The sequence below is a fragment of the Mus musculus genome, chromosome 2, assembly GCF_000001635.26.
Source record: "Mus musculus strain C57BL/6J chromosome 2, GRCm38.p6 C57BL/6J".
Lineage (NCBI taxonomy): Eukaryota > Metazoa > Chordata > Mammalia > Rodentia > Muridae > Mus > Mus musculus.
Window position 1 is genome coordinate 147,357,953 of NC_000068.7, and position 21,951 is coordinate 147,379,903.

Here is a 21,951-nt window from a genome sequence, read left to right on the forward strand (position 1 = left end):
CTGTCCTCTGGCCAAGATACCCACAGACCATTATCTACCGTTATCCTAGTCTGCATGTATTTTCCAGTATTCATGCAGCCTGCCATTACCACCATGGGAAAGCTTCAAATCTAAAATTACGTCAAACTTGTAGAGCATTCGGTATTTCTCAGATAACCTTGGAAGCCCTGCTGCTTCAGGTGTCTATTAGTTAAGCCATGTTAGAGTGTTACAAGACCAGAGATGTTCGAAGCTTCTTGGATGACCCTATTACCCTGATCCCCAAACCCTGTTGTGGGGTACTTATGACTCATTTCCACAGACTTTCAGGACAAACTTTGTCAATGCTCTTGAGCTAACCCTGGCACACTCTGCAGATGTTTATACTTAACCAGGAGCCAGGGATCACCTATTCAAGGGCAGGAAGACAGGAATCTTAAAGACAGAAGCCTCAGCACCCAGCAATGACAAGAGGAAGGGGCACAATCTGCCCTGCAGTTTCCAAGAGGATCAGAGTACTACAGAAGGAAACTTTGTGAAGAGACTGGTTCAGACAAAGATTTAAACATGCCTTTGAGTGTCTTCATAGGGCGTTAGCACAGAGGAGGCCTCCCAGAACTTTGCTACAAAGCAAGGAGCATCATGTCATACCCCTTCCCCCATCTTCCTCTAAAAGCAGCGAGTGTTCAATTTAAATACACCTGAAAACCCTCTGCATCTTTAAAATTCTGGTTTCTAGGCTGTAGCTGTAACCATTTCAATTTCAACCACAGTCTCTGGGTGTCAGAAGGGTCTAGATTGCCTAAGTGTTCAGCAGTTTTTCTAAAACCCGTACAAAGGCAGGGCAGGCTGCAGGAGTCTCCATTAGATGACATAAAGCTGACTCTTTGCCTAGAGCCAGCTGTACTATTGTGTTGTTTCAGGGCCGGAGAAGAGCACTCACCCCACAATGGTGATTCGGGTCTTTTCCTGTGTACAATCTGCAGACCCTGTCTAATATTTTCCATACTGGGCAATGAGATCACAAACTCCAAAACACTAAATCAAAACCGGAGGCATTACGGGTCTTCAATAAAACTCCATAGGCCATACACCAGGGGGAGGGAAAGGAAAATTAAAACCATCACCGAACAGCGGACATACTTTATGTATACATAAATATATGTGTATGTATGTGTGTGTGTGTGCGCTCGTGCATATGTATGTAGCATTGTTGGGATGTTGCAGGGACTGGAGAGGAAAAGATAACCAATAGCAATCAGTTCAAAGGAATAGGGCAGACAAGCCGTAAAAAGTTACAAGTCAAAAATCCCATCTGTGCCTTAAAGGAATCTCAGCGTAAAAGGCACTTGATTCTGGTCAAGGGAAGTGATTCCTTGTGGCAAGAGATTACAAAGATGTGAATATGAAAAATTAAATGAACGTGAAGAGGGAAGGCTTTGGGACTTCTGAGCTAGTGCTAAAGAAACTGACCGGAGCAAAGACTTTATTTCCGCATATCAATATTTCCCAGAGGTATGTGTTGATAGAAATAAAACAATGGACTTGTAATTATCAAGCAATATGCTAATTATGAGGAAATAGGTCACTGAAGTGGGGCAGTTTTCCCATTCCCTCTGACTTAGTAGGAAGGGAACCTTGGCAGTGCCCTCCTGAGGGTTTAGTGTCCTCTGGTAAAATGGTGACAGCAGTCACTCTGCAAACCTAACTGCCACCTTTGCAAGGTGTTAATTATCTTGTCTGCCCAAGAGTGGAAAGTAGTGACGTCTAATGAGAAATCAGAGAAGTCCAAGCAAAGGAGGTCTGACAGGCACTGTCTTCATTGAGACAAAAGACTGCAATAGCTTAATTCCCAGTTACCATCTCCAGCCTCTGTGTTCCCAGTCCATGCAGAGGCAGAAACCTCTGAAGCATTGCCCTCGAGTTCACAGGGAACACACTTCAAGCTGTTTCCTATTAGGGTGGGCCAGAGTGGATGTGGCTCACATGTCAGTCTTTGCGCTGAGTGAGTCTGATCAGCAGGGACATCCTTTGGACATCCGGAGACCCTCATCCAGTCCTGCTTTTTAAGAAGTCCTTTAAAACCACCCCCAGCTCCCTCTGTAAACACTCTCCTCCCACAGCTCTTCTTAGATTCCCCCACATTTCCAAGTTCTTAGGAGATATGCACCGTCCATAGTTGATGTTTCCAACGTTAATGTTGATTTTTAGCTTGGACATATAAGCATTTTTGACAGATTATTGCAAAGGTGGAGTTTTGACCATGTCTTGGGATTTGATGGACGTGGTATGTGTGTGTTTGTGTGTGGGTGTGTGAGTGTGTGTGTGTGTGTGTGTGTGTGAGAGAGAGAGAGAGAGAGAGAGAGAGACAGAGACTGAGACAGAGACAGAGACTGAGACAGAGAGACACAGAGAGAGAGATAGTGAGATGAAATAAATCTAATTGCACAATGTGGGTAACTTTACAGAAGTGGAAATTGAGGTTTATGACATGCTCCCTATTGCCAGGGGCGTTAGGGAAACACACGATATGCAGTGCTCAGGCTTTTGGTCAGGTAAGGATTTACATGAACCAAAGACAAGAAGACAGGCTACTTCAAACGCTCAGGGAAACTATTCCACCCCCCAACAAAACCACTACTGGCTTTCATAGTTTATTTTTATCACCCAAGTGCAACCTTTAATGCTCCCATTCTGAAACTCTGAAAGTTAAGCTACAAATATAATAGTCGGGTCCCTACATTTCAAAGCAGGATGTAATCCTTGATCTTCGCTGGTCATGCCTAATTTCCCCGTTTGTTTCTAATGGGCTCACACAGCAAGTCTATTTTCTTTTTCTTCCCTAGTCTCTGAACCCGACTGAGCATCCAACGTTGTTTTTATTCTTCAAAATAGTTATCTGTTCTTATTTATTCCTTTGATTTGAAGAAAGTGTAAAAGATTTTGCCTTGCTTTGCTTCTCTAACCATGCATTTTTAAGCACGGGGCCATGAGAGGCTGGAGCAGCTTTTAAGACTGCTACCCGACTTTTCCAGGCTAGCAGACATAAACAGAGTCTCTGCAAAGAGTGGAGGATACTCAAACAGGCAAGGTGAACACAAACCTGGGGGAAACTCTCTCCGTGGGAACTGGAGGTGGGGAGGAGCCTGCGTTCCAGATGGGAAAACACTGGCTCCCTAAGGTGGGGAAGGGACACAGGCCTTATGCTGACTTGATCTTTGAGATCAATTAATCTGTGAGTCTTCCTTCTCCCTATCCTTCCCTTTCATCCCAGTCACTCTCCACTGTCCCCACTGTCCGTGTATCTACCTTGCAGTCTACACTGTTCCATGAGCTAGATTCCTGTAGTCCCCCAAGGCTTTGCCTCCAACGCTTTCTTGCACCTGGCCACATGTCAAACTAAAAAAAAAAAAAAAAAAAGCATTTTCTTATTTTTAAGTGTTGTGTAGTGGTAAAATTGTCCATTGTAAAATGCCCTTAAAGAGTAAAGTAGGCTCTTCTTACACAAAGTCCGTTGCGTAGTCTGTCCTTACACAGAATCCTTACACAAAGTACTCTGAAGTTTGCATTGCTTAAAAAAAAAAAGGACAAAACAAACCAGCACACGAATTTTAAAAGAAAAGAGATCGTTTGTTTGACTTTAATTTCAAACCATGTAACGCACTTCTCAGTGTTCATGAAACAACGAAAGTGCAAGGCCTGAGTCAGGAGAGACTGGAGCAGCGAAACCCAGTTCTACCAGTCCCCGGCTGCTGGAAAACCGACGCAGGCTACTTCAGAGCTGCTCTGCGAAAGCGGCGTGTTTGCTCCTACTCTGGGTTCCTTCCCGGCAGAATCAAGCCGCGCACCTGCGGGTCCAGAGTGGAACTTGCTTCTGCTTGTTTAGTTTATTGCTGGAGACCTGAAATGTGTGAGTCCCGGGGAACAGTCAGCCCGTTGCACGCTTCGTTTGCACCCAAATAACTTCCCCCGCACCACCATCCCATCAAAAATCAAGATGGTGCAGAGAAGTGAAGCTTGGAGATTGACTCATTCAGCCTGAACATTAGGGTCCTCCATTCACGGCTCTGGTGACTCTCTGGCTCTTAGCGACTTTCTCCGCTCCCAGCCTCCAGTCCCCAGAAAGACTCGCTTCTCTTTTAACCTCCTCTTTAACTTCCAACGCCTATGAAGCTTGCCTCACCTTCTTTCTCTGCCCTGGGATACCTGAGCCAGGAACCCTTAGAGACCCTCACCTTAGTCCTCTGGCCCTGTGAGCTTTCAGCACAGGGCGGACCAGGCTTTCGCTGTGTGAGGTTCTCCAGCCCGGGAACTTCCACGTTCCTGGAAACCACTACTCGCTCACTTGGTTGCACGCCGGGCTTAGCGCATGCAATACTATTTTATCAAACCAAAAGTGAAGTATACGAGCTTTCTTACCTTTGCGTGCGCCTCATGGACCATTAGCTGCTCCAGAGCGGTGGAGATAACCAAGCCGCAGCCCGGAAAGTTGAAGAGACACTTTGCCTTCTGCACTCCAACCTTTGCGCCACCTCATCCAGCCAGCTGCGCGGGAACCTGCGCAGCCAAGCCGGGACCGGACCCGACAGGGGGCGACAAACTGTAAGGTTTTTCTGAAGCCTAGACCTGCTGACCACTGTGTGGTCGAGCAGGCACGCAGCTGGCTGTTGAGGAGGGAACATGGTGATGGGGAAGCCTGGCAGGTTCAGTTATTCCAGAGAGCCTGCCGCCACAAGTGCAAATCTCCTAAGTCGCTCCTCCACCTTCTCCTCTCCTGGATCACCAGTGGGCCTTCCTCTAGAGAGTTTGGTGCTGTCTGGACCGAGCTTCTTGCAGAGGAAGCGGCAGACTGAGCAAAGGATAGTTTCATTGAAACAGCTCTCTGTGGCATAGCTAACTTTAGCTACTCTTTGAGCTGGCTTACCGACCCCCCTCCTCCAGCCCTTCAGCCTTTAGCTAGCTACTTTGATGCATTTTTGGGTTAAGGGATAGAAGCTGTTTTTCACACCTAGCGGAGTCAGATGGCAAAGGATCGCACATTTCTTAATATTCCTTGCCTGACTAGAAATCCTGGAAATGAATCTCTAGATTAAAGGCTCTCAAATACCAAATGATCTGAAAAGAATTGAAAGAGAGAAGCCTCAAGGAACTGCCCCCCCCAAGTGCATTCATTCTCTGCTCCTTGCGCTCTCCGCAGCCCCCCACCCCCACCCCACCGAAAGCTCCTACACCTAGCATGCCCACCTTAAATCTATGTTGTTCTCTAGGTCTTTACCGGAAGGCTGCCCTGTTCTAATGGGCCTGGTGTTCCGTGTGTTTACTGTTCTCACTGGGGGGTTGGGGCACCTTCAAGGGTGCACGGGTCCCCCAGACCTCTTCCACATCCCAGCAACCTCTCTGAAACTCTTAGAGCTTGAGCTAGCACTATGTTTATGGGCGGCCAGACAGAGATACCTCTTCTTTCGAATCTCCCAGTTCTCTTTCACAGTTCCCTTCACACCAATCCCAGACTACTGGGTGTTGTACAGTTTCCCTGGAGAGCCAGGAATTTATGGTAAAGGTCCTTCTGACACACATTTGCATGGGTTGAATGCGGTCCATCAAAGTTCCCCTCCCCCAGAAAAGGGAGAAAAGTGGTCAGGGCTTCCAGCGAGGCTCCTGAAGCTATGCTGACAGAGTCAACCTGCAGGAGCCTTTAACAACATCACTGCCCTTGAACACTGAGCAGTCTCCAGGCTGCTCTGAAGAGCTAGAGATGGAGGGATGTGTGTTGGTGAGGAGAGGCATTTTCTTGATTCCTGAGGGGTGGTTTGAACTCCATGGAAGGTCCAGGATTGTGGCTGTTTCCTGGGGTTCCATCAGGCTATTTTGTGACTAGCCCCAAAGCTCTTGGTGTCTACTTGTCTCACCTGGGAATTCCCAGGTCTTGCTCTGCTGGCACGGCATGAGGTGCAGAACTCCATGACCAGCTCATTGCTTCCTTCGGGATTGCTGCCTTTATGAAGGCCAGCTTGGAGGCCCAGCACTGTGCATGGATATGAATTAGAAGAGTTGATTTTTAATACCAGAGCTGAAGGGTCATTTAGCAGAGACCTCTGGAAGACTACTGGTGCCAGGGAATGTCTAGGCCAGACGGATGAGGAAGTGTGTGTGTGTGTGTGTGTGTGTGTGTGTGTGTGTGTGTGTGTGTGGAGTGCGGGCAGGATCTCCTGGCCTGTCTGAAAGAGACTGTCTGGATCTGGAACAGGAGCTCAGCAACCATTATGGTTTTTTGAAGATTGCCCGATTGTTGGGGACAGGAAGCAGCAAGTCTGCCTTTCCTGCTTGTTCCTTGTGTCACTTACTGGAGAGGAATGAGTTCTGGTGGGTGGGCTTTGTCATTCGAGGCAGAACCTGGAATGCTGTGCTCCTTTCGGGTCACTGAAATCACCTCATGTTACTCCAAAGGCACTCCTGTTATGAGTACAGGATGGACAACCATGAGAAATGGGATCTGGGAGAGTCCGCTCCATAAGCCACTGTGGACCACCCTTCCTCGATGCCCCTTCCAAGCTGGACCTCTTTCTTTTCATCTTGGTGGTTCCCCAGGTTCTGTATCCACCTGACCTGTCTCTTCTCCTCAGGGCAGCAGGTGGTGGAGATAGCCACATGCTAAAACACCGTGCCAGGATCAACTTCTACCTTCCAACGGGTTATTAGTAATGGCGGTGGAGGTGATTGTTAATGTATGATCAACTTGAGATGACTCCCCTACCTTTCCTGAAGTAGGTTAGGAAGGCCATAAAAAGCAACAAAGATTGGATGATCCCAGGATCTGGCTTAGGTTTAGGGTGGTGTATATTCCTGGTGTGTATGTGGGTGGGGTGGGGTGTGTGTGTGTGTGGGGGGGGGTAAGGGTTCCGGAGAGGGTAAGAGAAAGGCGGAGGGGGGAAGCCAAGAACTAGGAGGAGGGGTAGAGTTTCTGGGCGGGGAGGGGGACGCCAGGCTCGGTGACGGGAACCAATGAGCTGCCAATTCGTGAGTCTCCAGCGTGACTGTAGAGATTGACGTGGAGGACACGTCAAATTGATTCTCGCACCCTGCAGCTTCCCGGTCAGACGAATTTCTCCCAATCGGATGAAGTTCACCTTGGGCCTGGGGTCGCGGGCCTGGAGAGTGTCCTGGGAGCGGGCGGCGGCGGCTGCGGCAGGCCCTGGGGCGGGCGGCGCGCTGGGCAGCGGCTCACTGCGCGTCTCCAGCCGCCGCGGCCCACGGCTCGCGCGCGCCCTCCCTCTATGCCTCTCCGGCGGTGGCGGCGCCCGAGCTCTCCCGGACTGCGCCGGGCCCAGCCCCCGCCGCTCCGGCGCCAGGCAGCTGGCCGGCCCGCGCGCGATGGGTAAGGGGCGAGCTTCAGCCCGGGTGCGGGCGGGTGCGGAGCTGGGTTGAGACTCTCTGCCTCCCTCCCTTCCTCCTGATCCACTTTCCCTGGGCAGAAGGGTTCTATGTCCTCAGGAGCCACGTCCTCTGCTGCTCCCAGCCATCGATGGGTCAGTCCCTTAAGTTCAGGGAGGAGGTGAGGGTATGACTAAAGTCGCGAAAGGGCACCAAGGGCTGAAGAGCACAATGTCCCTGACCCCGACATGTGCCAGCCTGTCCCCGGCTGGCTCTGTCCTTAGATCTGAGATGTCGGAGGCTGGGGTGGACCTGCGGGTTATCTCAGAGTCGCGCTAGGGTGCAGTGCATTGGTTCCCCAAGGACACCCTTGAGTAACCCGCCGGTGTTTTCTCCCTCGCCTGCTCACTCCTATCCGGCGCGTCTGCAGAGCAGACGTACGGCGAAGTGAACCAACTTGGTGGCGTGTTCGTCAACGGCCGTCCCCTGCCCAATGCCATCCGCCTACGAATCGTGGAGCTAGCACAGCTGGGTATCCGACCCTGTGACATCAGTAGGCAACTGCGGGTCTCTCATGGCTGCGTGAGCAAAATCCTGGCGCGCTACAACGAGACCGGCTCCATCCTGCCCGGGGCCATCGGGGGCAGCAAACCTCGAGTTACCACCCCCAATGTAGTGAAGCACATCCGGGACTACAAACAGGGGGATCCTGGCATCTTTGCCTGGGAGATCCGTGACCGGCTACTGGCTGATGGCGTTTGTGACAAGTACAACGTGCCCTCTGTGAGCTCCATCAGTCGCATCCTGCGAAATAAGATTGGCAGCCTGGCGCAGCCAGGGCCATACGAAGCAAGTAAGCAGCCGCCTCCGCAGCCTGCACTGCCCTACAATCATATCTACCAGTACCCCTACCCCAGCCCAGTGTCACCCACGGGCACTAAGATGGGCACTCATCCCGGGGTCCCCGGCTCGGCGGGCCACGTCAGTATCCCGCGTTCATGGCCCTCCGCACATTCAGTCAGCAACATCCTGGGCATCCGGACGTTTATGGAGCAAACAGGTTAGTCGTGGTGTCTTAGTCGTGATGTCTTCGGTAATTTTCTACAAAAGGCAGAACTTGGGACGGGAGGATGAGCGAGGGTGTTGCATGCCCTTCTCCTTCTAGAACTGACTTTGGCTCAAAAGTAAGTTCACGACTGGCCACACAGGCTGGGGGTCCAGAACCTTCTGTGAGAGTCTTCGGACATCTTGAACTTTTTATGACAACTATGGAAAATATTTCTCAAGTAGAAGAGCAGGCGCAGACCACAAAATCGGAGGCCTGAAATTGCACTTTTTCATTCTTGCAAAAAGAATGCAAATGCCTATCGCCAAATCTAAGCCAAACAAACCGCTTGGGCCATTTTTGCTCAGCCCCTTCTTTAGCTTTCAGGTTCCTTCAGGAGCTGATGCGGGCTCAGGAGGTGTTTCAAGTAAAAGAGAAAGAACCCCTGTAGTCGGTGTTTTCTTTTTCTTTTCTTTTTTTAAAGTATGGGCTAGACCTCTGTTGGGTTCAGAGGCCGTTCATGTCCTGCCATTAGAATAGAGGTAATGACGCCCCATTCTCTTTGGGGCAGTTGCTAGGACTTGTGCTCTGGTTGTCATTAAAATTCAGTCAAATATTGGTAATTTCTGTTGCACGAAAAAGACTGAAAGTTTCAGGCAACTTTGATGCCCTGCCTAGGATGATATATATGTGGTGTTTTCTGGAAGCATTGGCTCCTTTCCCAAGCAGCTAGTGTTGCCTTCCTTAAGGCGCCTTTGCCCCCTGCCAGGAGCCGACCTGAGCAGACCCAGGACACACAAGCTGGGGAAAATGGATCGCTTAGCCCAATCTCCGAGGCTCTGCACACTGTTCATTTAGGTGGCACTATACCAACATAGCACCAACCAAAACTATCCATGGAGCAGCAGAAGGCAGGTGGTTGGGAAGTGGCTACTAGGTCTGCATCCACCTTTCAAGGTTTCCCTCAGCAGGGGGCACACACCTGATCTGGGAACAGCTCTGTGCTTGAGACATCTTGGCGTAGATCTTGGAGTTGGTGTCTCTTTTGAGAGACCAAGAATGTCCCTAGAGGCAGACCTGGGCCAAAACGGTCTTCTAGCCTTCTGGGTGCTAATAAAAGACATCTAGAGGTTTACAAAATTTTCGTGAAGTTGCCTTGAACTTGAATCTTTCTTGTTGCTGCTTCTGAGCAGTGAAGAAACTGCCTCCGGTTGAGCCTCGCCTGCTGGTACTTAAGCTTTTTTCGTAGGAAGCGGGCCAGGGTTGGAGGAAATGAACTGGAGGCCCCTCTCTCCCTTGCTCGGAAAGGCCGGGTCCTGCCACCTCCCCCACCTCCAAAGAAAGGCCTTTGGAGTTTGTGGCAGCCTCTGGGGGGTGGGAGGGGATGTCTGGCAGTGCTCGCTGATTCTAGTTAGGTCGCTGATTCTAGTTGGGTCGCTGATTCTAGTTGGGTCATTGGCTCTGTACAAAAGTCTGAGCTGGAGGTCTTCACGAATGCACAGATATCCACTCCATCTGCGTTCCTGCAGGGGCCCTGGCTGGGAGCGAAGGCGCTGCCTACTCCCCCAAGATGGAAGACTGGGCGGGTGTGAACCGTGCGGCCTTCCCCACCTCGCCAGCAGTGAATGGACTCGAGAAACCTGCCTTGGAGGCAGACATTAAATATACTCAGGTAACCAGAATGCAGGGCAGTAGGTGACCTTGGCGGGGGGTGGGCACAGAAAGGGTTAGGGTGAGGAGAAAGAGCAGCAGCGACTCCCAGCCAGGCTTTGCGAAGTCTGGGCAGAGAGCATCTTCCAGCGGCCTATTGCTGTCCTCAAGTCCCGCAGTCCTAGTTAAGAGCAGTCTGGCTTTCGAGTGAAGATTGACATGCCTTTCGATTAAAAACAAACAAACACCCTGAGGTTTTAAAATCAGATTGCTAGGGAGTCCTAGAATCGTGACAAGTGACAGGACAACAGAGTTCGTGCCAAGGCGGCCTGTGCTGGAGAAGCCAGAGGGTTTTCTGACGCTGTCTCCTCCTTTCTGTAGTCGGCTTCCAGCCTCTCCGCAGTGGGAGGCTTCCTTCCTGCCTGCGCCTACCCGGCTTCCAACCAGCACGGAGTATACAGCGCTCCAGCAGCCGGCTACCTATCTCCCGGCCCGCCCTGGCCACCAGCCCAGGCACCCCCACTGACGCCCCACGGAGCTGGTGTGGCGGTGCACGGCGGGGAGCTTGCAGCGGCAATGACCTTCAAACACCGAGAAGGTGAGGGGCGCCATTTGGGAGGTGTCAGGTTATTGGAGGGGTTAGAAACTGAGGAGAGGAGCTTGGAAGACAGAAGAAAGGAGGGGGGGTGATGAGTGGGGGATGGGGGAAAAGTAGGGGAGGGAGACTCGAGGCGATTGGGGTAGATTCATCAAGATATAAGATACAATTTCCTAAACACATGAAACTCAAGAAAAATGAAGACTGAAGTGTGGACACTATGCCCCTCCTTAGAAGTGGGAACAAAACACCCTTGGAAGGAGTTACAGAGACAAAGTTTGGAGCTGAGATTAAAGGGTGGACCATGTAGAGACTGCCTTATCCAGGGATCCACCCCATAATCAGCATCCAAACGCTGACACCATTGCATACACTAGCAAGATTTTATCGAAAGGACCCAGATGTAGCTGTCTCTTGTGAGACTATGCCGGGGCCTAGCAAACACAGAAGTGGATGCCCACAGTCAGCTAATGGATGGATCACAGGGCTCCCAATGGAGGAGCTAGAGAAAGTACCCAAGGAGCTAAAGGGATCTGCAACCCTATAGGTGGATCAACATTATGAACTAACCAGTACCCCGGAGCTCTTGACTCTAGCTGCATATGTATCAAAAGATGGCCTAGTCGGCCATCACTGGAAAGAGAGGCCCATTGGACACACAAACTTTATATGCCCCAGAACAGGGGAATGCCAGGGCCAAAAAGGGGGAGTGGGCGGGTAGGGGAGTGGGGGTGGGTGGGTATGGGGGACTTTTGGTATAGCATTGGAAATGTAAATGAGCTAAATACCTAATAAAAAATGGAAAGAAAAAAAAAAGGAAAAAAAAAAAAAAAAAAAAGAAAGGGCACCTAGAGAGTGAGCGGTTCACTTTAAACTGCCCCTTTTAACCTATTGAGAGAGAAGGAAGAGGGTCAGGCTGGTAATCAAGACTTTAGGTGTCATTGAAGTTCTTATATCTTTGGTCAAATTGTTGCCCGTTCTGGCTTCATGTTCTCCATGCCAAGAATGGTCTAAAACGCCCACATTTGTGTAGACTGCAAAAATGTGTTAATTGCAAAACACCCCAGGCCCACATTTGGGTAGCCTAGAAACAGTAGCTTTCTATAGTGGAGAGAGTCCTGCACTTCAATCCTACAAGAGCCTGGGTTGGACCCTATCAGTGACACTCCTGACTTCCACAGCTGGACTCCCCACTGAGTCTTGCCCTTCCTTTTCTTCTCGGTTCCTTTTAAACCTTGGCCCTGCTCTTTCTTAGACTCTTGTTCCTCAGCGCATTCGGCGGGGAAATCGAAAGCATTAAGGTTCTTTCCATCCCAGGGCGCTGTGGCTTGGAGCCTCGTCCCCCTTCCCCTTCAAAATCTGCTTTCTAAAAAGTCAACCAGAGATTTAACACATGGGGCCAGCATGGATTAAATCATACTGTCTGTGAAATTCTTGTTTTTCACTGTACTGAGAAATAATTCACCTGATCTTAAATCTGTCCGTTCTGAACCTGCTCGTATTTAGGTTTTGATCACCAGAACATCTAAACTTCACTACTAGAAGGGAGTTTCGGCTCCAGCAGAGAAGGGGACCATGCACACAAACTAAAGGACAGAATGAGCCAGAAGGGTGTTCTGGGATTAGGAAATAGTTCTGATCTTACCTGTCTCACACCCACCAATGCTGGAAGGGGTCGTGGTGGGGTTGTGCCCATGGCTAGACAGATGATAGTAGTTCCCAGACAAAAAGATCTATTTCCAAGAAGTTTTGGTGAGGCCAGGTAACTGAATCACGGATTTGGAAGGGGAGACTAGGTACGATCCACAGGAATAAACTGAAGGAAGAAAACAGCTTTTGAAATTTCAAAGTATTTTAAAATTATTTATCTTTATTTTATGTGCAAGGTGTTTTATCTGCATGTCTATGTGAGGGTATCAGATGTTGCCAACAGCTGTGAGCTGCTATTTGGTTGCTGGGAATTGAAACCTGTCTTCTGGAAGAGCAGTCAGTGCTCTTGACTGCTGAGTCATCTCTCCAACCCTTAACTACGTTGTAGAACAGTTCTATCCTAGCCTATTAAGACTGCACTCATTTGTCTAGACCGAGTCAGAGACTTTATTTTAATTTAGTTTAAATAATAGGATAACATTACTTGCTCACCTGGAGAAAAAAAAGTCCATGAAAAGAATTCTGAAACCTGAAAATAGCTTTCATTAGCCCCCTACATTTAAGGACAGTTGAAGGGTCTCAGGGTGAATTCCCCCTCACTCAGTTTCTCACACGGAAGTGGGACTGTTGGTGTGGATATTTAAATGAGCTTTGCCACACCCTGCTTAACTGAGCAGGCTTACTCAAGTTAAAAGTATTTAGTCAAGAATTTAAGTGATTTCTCCTGGGTTGGTCCCAAGGAGAAGGAAGACATAGTAAACTGAAGAGTTCATTGATTCCAAAAGGAAGTAGTTTTCAGAAGGGCCACTTGGTCATGAGGGTGCTTCTGCCTCACATAAAAACCTGTGATGTATCAAGGATAAGATCCAAAGGTGATCACACACTCACTAACTCCAAAGACCTGTAGTCAGCTTGGGAGGGATCTGTATTTGGGGGTTATTCCTGATTGATTTTTTTTATCAGACACCCCCTTTTCAGAAATACAGAACACCTCACTGGCAGAACCCCTGTGACCATCATATCCATCTCCTACAATAAAATACAGAACCTACAACCAAGTTAACTACATTGGTTATTAAATTAGTAAGTTAGTATCCTGATCCATACAGTGCCTTAAAAAAATGTGTTAAAGGAATTATTCACATCCATTCCAGTGAACAATTTCTCAGGCTGGCTTGCAAGCATTTGTGCTCAGTGGTTGTAAACAGAATTGTTCATTAAGCACCTGTTTTTGAAATGTAAAAGTTACATACTCCCTTGCAGTATGAATTTACATTCTTCTCATGGGCAGAAAGAATTGCCCCTTAACTGGACTTTGAAGAGTTAAAGCAAAGTAATCTAATCCAGTGCCATTTGCTTTTAACAATTTTTTAAACAATTAATGTGTTCAAAGAAAATTGTTTCATGAGAGTTTACTGTCATTACTTTTTGTTTACTGTATAATAGTAAAATTAATACTAGTTAACTTTTTGATACAAAATTGTCTTTTCAGAGACAATAGGAATTTGTATTCATATGAATATAAATATACCCAGTAAAAATCAAATTATTTTGATGACCCAATGTGTATCCAGGATACAATATTCACTAGTGTGTTCCTCCAGTTAGCTGCAAATGGGTATCTTACTCATTATTCAACCTGGAACCTCATCGAATATCAGCTTGTGCTTCACAATTTACTGCCTTTGTCTTGGCGGAAGGTAGCAACTCTGTTTTCCCTCCTGTGGAGGCAAGAAAGTAGGAATGACTGCTGATGCTTCCCTTCTCCTGAAAGGGAACTTTAATTCTTTGGAACTGAGAGAAGAATAAGGAAGTCTTCTCTTCACAAGGAGGGGATGGGCTTTTAAGAACCTCCACAGCCACCCAAAGGTCTCTGTGCCAGTACTTTCCTCCCCAAGGTGAGGGACCACATTGACTTCAAAGGCATTCCCGTGTTTCAGAAACCAGCAAACTTTAACGTTCAAAAACTGATCCCAGGAGAGATTTAAAAATAAGGGGTGGGGGGAATAAAAAAAATCACATTTATGAGTGTCACTTTCAGGCTTCCAGGAAGAAGACTTGCTATTTATTTGTTAAAGAGAATTTGCAATTTTGTTCTGATTATTGCTAATCCAGAGTTGGTGCTTGGACAATACCAAAAGAGAACTCTGTCATGGACGATTAGATAGCCTTTGCAAATTATGAAACTCCTTCCTATTCCCTCTCCTTTGGTGGAGTCCCAGCCTCTCCTGGTTCTCTGTCATATGCTATGTTCTTGCAATTCCCATATTTTTTAAGTTGTCTTCCCTAGTCACAGTTCCCAGAGACTAGAGTATGCTAAGTGACTCCAAAAACGGGAGAATCTTCCCAAAGTGGGGGTGGAATTCATCTCCTGGCTCCTGGGTGTTTATTTTTCTCCACTTGTCATTTCTGCCTGAGAAGCCTTCGCCTCACATGTTTTAAAAACAGGTCCTCACTTTTGAAGTGTGTGATCAGGATGGAAAAAGATGTCTGGATATTTGGCTGTACAGTCATAACTGTGCTTAGTAAAGTGAACTGAGAGGTGGGGGTATCGCCTGGAGGACTTTGGTCGGGACTGTCTGTATATCTATCTCTTTAAATATTGCACTAACCTGGTGTGTGTGTGTGTGTGTGTGTGTGTGTGTGTGTGTGTGTGTGTGTGTGTACTGTTACTTCAAAGTTGCCTGGAGCTGGCAAATCAGAGTTCCCCCTCAACGAATTGGAATTGATGCGTTAGAGAGTGGCTTTTTGTGAGAGGAGGGAAAGAAAATCGAAAACCCCCCGTCAGAGATAATTTGTTTTTGCCTCCTGGTGCGAGGAAAAGCTGCACAGCCAGCCGGATCCGGGTTCTGGGGAAAGGAAAAATAGGATTGCACAATCGTGGCGTCACTTTCTGGCTTCCAGTAGCAAAACTTGGGCCCCTTCCCAAAACCCCAAATAATAGAGCAATGCGCAGAATACCGTCTGATCTGGCAAGCCCACTGCCACTTAATCCAGAGGCCCACAGGCCCCAGGATGCGCTGTGGCCGCAGTGTTCCGCTGCTTACCTAAAGCTCCACCTTGGCTCAAGTCTGAGGCCCCCAAGAATGTTTGGTGGCCCGTTTTCCGCACCCGGCCTACCTCCAGACACCCTAAGCTGCCCCTCAATCCTGCTTATCTCGCATGGGTCTGGAGTGGATTGGTGGGTCGGGGACGGGAGGACATGCTCTGCAGGGTCAGCGCCAGGTTAGTCATGAAGTCTCCTTAGGAGCTGAAGACGTGCACACCACCCCTTGCTTCTGTGGTCATCATCAGGAATGAATGACTGGAGAAGCGGCCTGTTGAGGAGATCCACTAGCCCGCCTTGTGGAGTGGCTCCCTGAACGGGACACGGAAGGGTGAGCGTCCCCAAGTCCGTGACCTGCTGGCATCCTGCTCTACAGCCTAGGCTCTGGGCGGTGACCCGATGCTCCTGTGCTTCTTCCGCAGGGACCGACCGGAAGCCCCCCAGCCCGGGAGGCAAGGCCACGGATGCACTCGGTAGCTTACACGGACTGCCCATCCCAGCCTCGACCTCCTAGGGGCTGTCCTCTCACAGAGCCACAGCCCGGTTCAGAGGAGCCGGCCGGGAGTGCAGCTCAGCTCATTCGACCTCTGCACCTCTGCGCTAGCAGCATCCTGGAGTTGGGGCCCCGGCATTGCTTTGGTCTCAACAGTTCCGCCGGTGCTTCCTTCAGGAAACCCTGGAATTTTTTAGGTCTTTCCGAGTCTTGGTTTTAGATGGCTGCGTTCTCCTAACCTTCCTAGTTCGGAGAGAGACTCCTGCATCCACCTCAATTTATTTTTGTTTTGTCTTTTCCCATCCATATCCTTCCTCTCTCTTCTTCTTCCTCTTCCACTCCCTCCCTCCGCCTGTTCTCTCTCTCTCTTCCCTCCTTTATATTCTCATCTCAATCCTTTCTCTTTCTGCATTCTCTCTCTCTCTCTCTCTCTCTCTCTCTCTCTCTCTCTCTCTCTCTCTCTCTCTCTCTCTCCTCACACACACTTTTCTCACAATCAAAGGTCTTTACAGCTTCCCTAGGCTCGACTTCTTCAATCCGCGGGTGGGGAAAACTTCAGTGCATTCTTCAAGGACCCAACCTTCCTTTATACCCCTCCCCCCACTCCCCTGAGCAGCCACAGTCCCAAGGGAGTGGGGCTTGAACCTAGGAGCAAAGCCAAAGCCCTTAATCATATATTTTTATAGTAACAAACAAGAGTACAACTTCCTTGGATTGCTGCCCCTACCCCAAGAATATTGTTTGGAAACCTTTTGTTTTTCTGTGCCCAGTGACTAGGCTGGCTTTGTTTCTACGTTAATGTCACCCAAAAGAAGACAGGACAGGAGAAAGAGATGCTGGGACTGGTGTTGGGACTGGTGGTGTTTTTAGTAATTAAAGACTAGGCTTATCTCTCAGCCAGATATGCCCAACACTCCTTAATGTACCTCCAGAGCCATCAGCATGGTTTCGGGTGTTTGGGGCTCAGTACATTTGTTAATTTTGAAGAACAAACTGCTTCAGGGTGGTGAGGTTCATTTTGGTTTCTGGTTTGCAAAGAATTGGGGTGGGCAAAAACCCAGGAACCCAGAAGGCTTCTTCTGGAGCTAGGCAAGAGGGCTATTAAATGATTTCAAGTTAAGGCGCACTGGTGGTGGGGACTCTGAGCATAATTCAATTGTTGTAGTCATAAACATATTACTGGTGAGAGTCTGACTTCACCTGTTAAACATGGCTGCCTTTGAATAAAGGAAAGTCTGAAACTCGCCAGCTTGGTGAGGGAGAAAGTCTGTGTTCTGTGTTTGTGCTTAATCTGGACTCCCTCCATCGCTCCATCCAGGATGCACACGATCAGAGGATGAGTTCTTGATTTTCTTGGGTACTCACTGCTCTGCTTGGGCAGCCGCTGAAAAAGAAGGTGACCTGCATGGGGGCATTTGTCAGTGGCTCCACCAGGTTGGTGTGCCCCTACCCCACTCCCCCCCTGGCCAGCATGGTCCAGGAAGTGCCAGCTCAGCTTTGGGGACCAGAGGGGAAAGCCAAGTGCAGAAACCATCCTAAAATGAAAGGAAAATTTAAAAGGCAAAGGAGACAATGGAGGGCTTTTCTATCATTCTAAAAGCCAAAGAAAAGTATCTCAGGTTACCGAACAAGCAAGCGTCTGTCTTTAAAGTACAAAGGAGTTTCTGGCTGATTTTTTTGTTTGTTTTGGTTATTTTAGGGTTTTTTTTTTTTTTTTTTTTTTTTTTTTTTTTTTTTTTTTTTGCCTCACCGTGTTTGGCTTTCCGAAACCCAGGGAAGAGACTTTTGAGTTAAGTTATTGCTTGGAACTGTCACTGTCTACAGTAGCTGTCTGATCTGCTCCCATGCATAGGACCAGTGTGAAATGATGTTCACAGCATTTAAAAAGTAGTACTTGTTGAAGTTATTAGTTATAAAACAGTACTTCCTTTCTTTACACAGAGACTTTTTAGGTTTTAAAGTCTCTGGACTTTAAAAAGTTCCATTTAATGGAAAGGAACAACAGATTAACTCTTTCTGGAGCACACAACAAGTTGCAAAGAAAGAGCCTGGGCATAGAAATGAGTGACAGGATCTCATCTCATCTCATCTCATCTCATCTCATCTCATCTCATCTCATCTCATCTCATCTCATCTCATCTCATCATCTCATCCAATAGTCAGGACTGGGACTTGAACTCTGAGGAAATCTGGCTAGCTTTCCACATGCCAGTAGATCTTGCAGAGAAGTGGGTCTTAAGAAGAGAGGGAGGGAAGTGTGAAAAATAGCAGGGGTCTTGTGACTTCAGCTAGCCTTGAGGTGCTCACAGCAGATTACTCAACCTGGGCATAGAGCTTCAGGCATCCTTTCTTGCTTCCTGGAGAAGTACTGGCTTGCTTAGACTGGTGAAGGCACTGCAACCCTTTCTGTAAATATGAGAAGTACTTATACAATATACACTATACATACATACTATATCTATATTAGTCTACATACTACTATACTACAGACTCCATCTTCTGATTTTCATCTTCTCTTGTTCTTTGCATTCGAGACTATATGGTAGACTGCTCAGTCATAAAGGCTAGGAGACTCCTGAAATCCAATTCAGGATAATTGCAAACTTTTTAAAAAAAAAGTCCTACCTGCAAAGGGAAACATGTCTCAGATCTATTCCCCATTGTTTTTGATACACTGTGATGAAAGTAAGTCTTAGAGTATTCTGGACTTTGGAGCTCTCTGTACATCTAGAGCTATAGAGGAATATCAGGGGGAGGGGCAGAATATAAGAGATGCATATAATAGTCACAATACCAACAGGCTTTGGCTTTTCATGTTAGGTACTGAATGATAAACTGTTCTGAGTCTAGGGGTGTAAAGAGTCCCGATGAACTTAAATTCTTGCTCCTCTGAGAGCAGTCTATGGGACAGAGGACTGTAGTGTCCCTTAGCTACGGGGTCCCATCTGTGTGACACACCCTTCCACTACCATAACGCCTACAGGGGCCATCTGTAAGAAGACTGGCATTGCCTTTGTTTGCCTTCCCTGGAGATGAATTTGTTTAGCTGTAAAAAAAGGCAGGGGAATTATTTCCAAGACTGGTGGGAGATCTAGAATTTAGATTACATTTAAAAGATGGCATTTTGTTCTCTGTGCAACTAGAGCCATAGAGGAATTGCAGTCTCATAACACAATTTTAGAGCACCAGGAAGGGCAGAGTAATTTGAGAGAGAATCAGTACTCAGAGGCTGTTTGTCTCTGGGCCACCACCTGCTTTTTACTTTTTACTTTAAGAATAACTGGAAAAACAGAGTGACATATCAAAAAGAAAACTATGCAAAGAAAGACATAGAATCACTCAGATGGCCCTCTGGTGGCTTTGAAAGGACAGGAGCAATGCACAGTAGAGTCATCAAACTGAAAACTCAAAATTGCTTGGTAGTCTCATTTCTGTTCTTATAGGTGAACACTCTTGCCACCTTCCAAATGCCCTTCTTTCAGCAGAGGACTTGTTTCTGCTTTCTCAGGCACCCAGTGAAGAGCTGTGTCGTACATACCGTCACGGGAGACATATCTGCTCCGTGTAAACCAGTGGCTTAAGCCCTACAGCATTCATTTTGTTCTCTCAAATGGATGTATACCAACAAGTGTTTCGTAAAAACACCATATTCGTAAAGAGGGCCAGCTTCATGCCTCCAGTGACCAAAGACTGGATTTGTTTCGTTGTTTGCTGGAGGAAGTACTTAGAATGGATTATAACTTTCCTGGGGGGAAGTGGCTACTTTGTAGCAAGGAGGAGGGACAACAGACTCAGGAGGAAAAGAACTGGGACAAGAGACATGGAGGTTTGTGCTTCAGGAAGGTAACCTGACTCCTTCAGACCAGGGAAGGAGTTGATGAATTAGATTTTCCTAGTCTTGGGGTTGGAAGTCAGCTCTCTCTGGGCCAGGAAAGAAAAGAATGGGAGAGACACTGAATAAATGCTGATACAAACCAAGGTGAAGGAAATACCCAGTATTGTTACAGGCAGTTCACTCACCTCCAGTTTCAGTTCACTGGGACCCACGAAGAGCTGGGCTGCTGCTGGTGACCCTCACTCCCTGACAACTGCATTTTCCCTTGCTTGTTCTTGACTCCTGTAAAAAGATGGAGATTTATTGAATTTATCTGTGGTCTGGGTATAGTTCGCTGTCGATTTCCTGGCACCAGCTTCTCTAGCTAGAATTACACGGGCCAGAGTTTCTTTTCAAAAGAAATGCTACCTGCTCCATGTTATGCGGACAATACGAATTTAGAGTCTTGCCAGAATGCATCAGAGGAGCTCAGTTGAAAGGCCTGTGCACCCAGACAGGCCATATAATGAGAAACATTTGATTCCTTTCTCTTATTGGGAGAGAATTATGCACAAATTAAGCCTTCACCTTAACCCTGCTCTCTCTATCTAGCCCCACTCACTGAGGAAATGACCCGTGGCTCAGATACTTCTGCTCAGATCTTTGGATCTCAACTTGACAAAGACATTTTCTCCCGTTTTTGTATTATCCCTCCCTCTCCCAACGACGGTGTCTTCTTCTTCAAGCCCGTACAATGAGAACCACACATCTAGCCCCAATCCAACATGGGAATTCTAAACAGTTGGGACAATTACAGTCAATTTATCCCAGTTATTTCTTTGGAGTATAGGCTAGTTGAAAGCTCTGTTTTGAGTCTGAATAGCATTTCTTGAGGAGGTGAAGCCTGGGATTCTCATTGAAACACACATCTGTTTCTGGGTCGGCCAAATCCAGAAGTGGAATCCCAATTACAGTTTTCATGGGTGATAGAATTTCTACTGTATTACAATTTAACCACCTGGGTCGCCCCCACTCTCCCCTTTTCTTCTTCAGGATGAAATAAGCTGATCAAATGTTCATTCAGCTATTAAATTACATTTCCATCCTGTAAGGTTCCATTTCCCTTCTCTCTGGTGAGATCGACTGATGTGATGGATAACTTCCAGTGTCTTTCTTACAGGGACTGTGCAGTTCTAGCTTCCAAGGGTTCTCCAAGTGCTGGTGAACGAGGTTTTAGTTTATAAGATTTTTCAAATAACAAAGAATAAAATGAGACTCCTTCAGGTAACTAGTTGGTTTTGATTTAACAGCAATCTTTTGGGAATAAAATGAAACAAGATATTGAATGATGGGAGGAAACTGGCTTTTGTTTTTCAAAGTTGAGTTGGAACACCAAGTTGGTGGAATACATAAACAAACAAACAAACACCAGAAAACAAAATACAAAGAAAACCAATCCTTGGGCAAACAAGTTGTGATGTGATTAATGCTATCTAGGAAAGGAAAGATATCATTCTGGCCACAAGGGGGCGGGCACATTGTTCCACAAAGATAAGGAGGAAGATAACACTGAGTCAGGAAAACAATCAATCCTTCTGTGAAAGCCATACCCTTCCCAGTTGTGAACACTCACGCATGAGGAAAGGTCTTTTTGTTGTTTCGACAGTGATTTCTCCTGCCCCAAACGTTCTAGGTCCAACCACATGGGAAGCATTAAATAAGTTAATTAGATATCAATAGCCACACAAAGACAGACCTCACTTCTGATCCCAACTGCAATCTAGATTTGTCTTCAGTTAGTTCTTTGAGTGAATAACAAGTGATATCAGTTTTAATAGGATCTCACTCTAAACTGAACTCTAAACTGATACTTTTAGGAAGTTAAATCATCTATAATTGTGAAAATTTGAGGTTTTTTTTGGTATGGATTCAAGCAAATTGTCCACTTCTAGCAAAACTTTAAAAGTTTTCAGTTATTTAAACTTGCACACACTGTTTTTCTGTGAGGGATGACACGTTACAGATACTGCAAAGAGCGATGGGAGACAGGAGCCTGTCTTTTGTTAGTCGCCTTTAGGGTCAAACCCTAAGAGGATTTTGTAGATGGAATGCAGACGATTTCTTTCTTGGATGGATGGAAGAGGCCTCTCTCACCATCTCTAATGAGGACTTCCACATATGGGACCCAAACTGCCCACAGTGAAGAATGCTCTGGAGGGAGATGTTAAGGAAAATGAGTATAGTGGCCAGAGACAGACACAGAAGGACAAATGCTGGTTCAGATCTTGTTTTGTCTACTTACCAG

At 47.3% G+C, this 21,951-nt stretch overlaps 1 protein-coding gene and 1 long non-coding RNA gene across 3 annotated transcripts; one reads left to right on the forward strand and one right to left on the reverse strand.

Annotated features, from left to right (window-relative positions):
- Nucleotides 1-3,588: 3,588 nt before the first annotated feature.
- Nucleotides 3,589-4,841, reverse strand: AI646519 (expressed sequence AI646519). The gene is made up of 2 exons (NR_040330.1): nt 4,399-4,841; nt 3,589-3,880 (listed from the first exon to the last, which is right to left on the reverse strand). It is a non-coding gene; the product is annotated as an expressed sequence AI646519 (long non-coding RNA).
- Pax1 (paired box 1) lies at nt 3,978-17,097 on the forward strand. Of its 2 annotated transcripts, XM_006498911.4 has the most exons (6): nt 3,978-4,581; nt 7,065-7,354; nt 7,781-8,410; nt 9,925-10,067; nt 10,427-10,643; nt 15,762-17,097. In XM_006498911.4, the coding sequence occupies exons 1-6, from the start codon at nt 4,349-4,351 to the stop codon at nt 15,851-15,853; spliced, it is 1,605 nt and encodes a 534-aa protein (XP_006498974.1). In that variant the 5' UTR covers nt 3,978-4,348; the 3' UTR covers nt 15,854-17,097. The 2 variants fall into 2 exon arrangements, with proteins under 2 accessions (XP_006498974.1, NP_032806.2); NM_008780.2 differs by lacking the exon at nt 3,978-4,581 and having other exon boundaries at nt 7,042-7,354.
- Nucleotides 17,098-21,951: the final 4,854 nt, after the last annotated feature.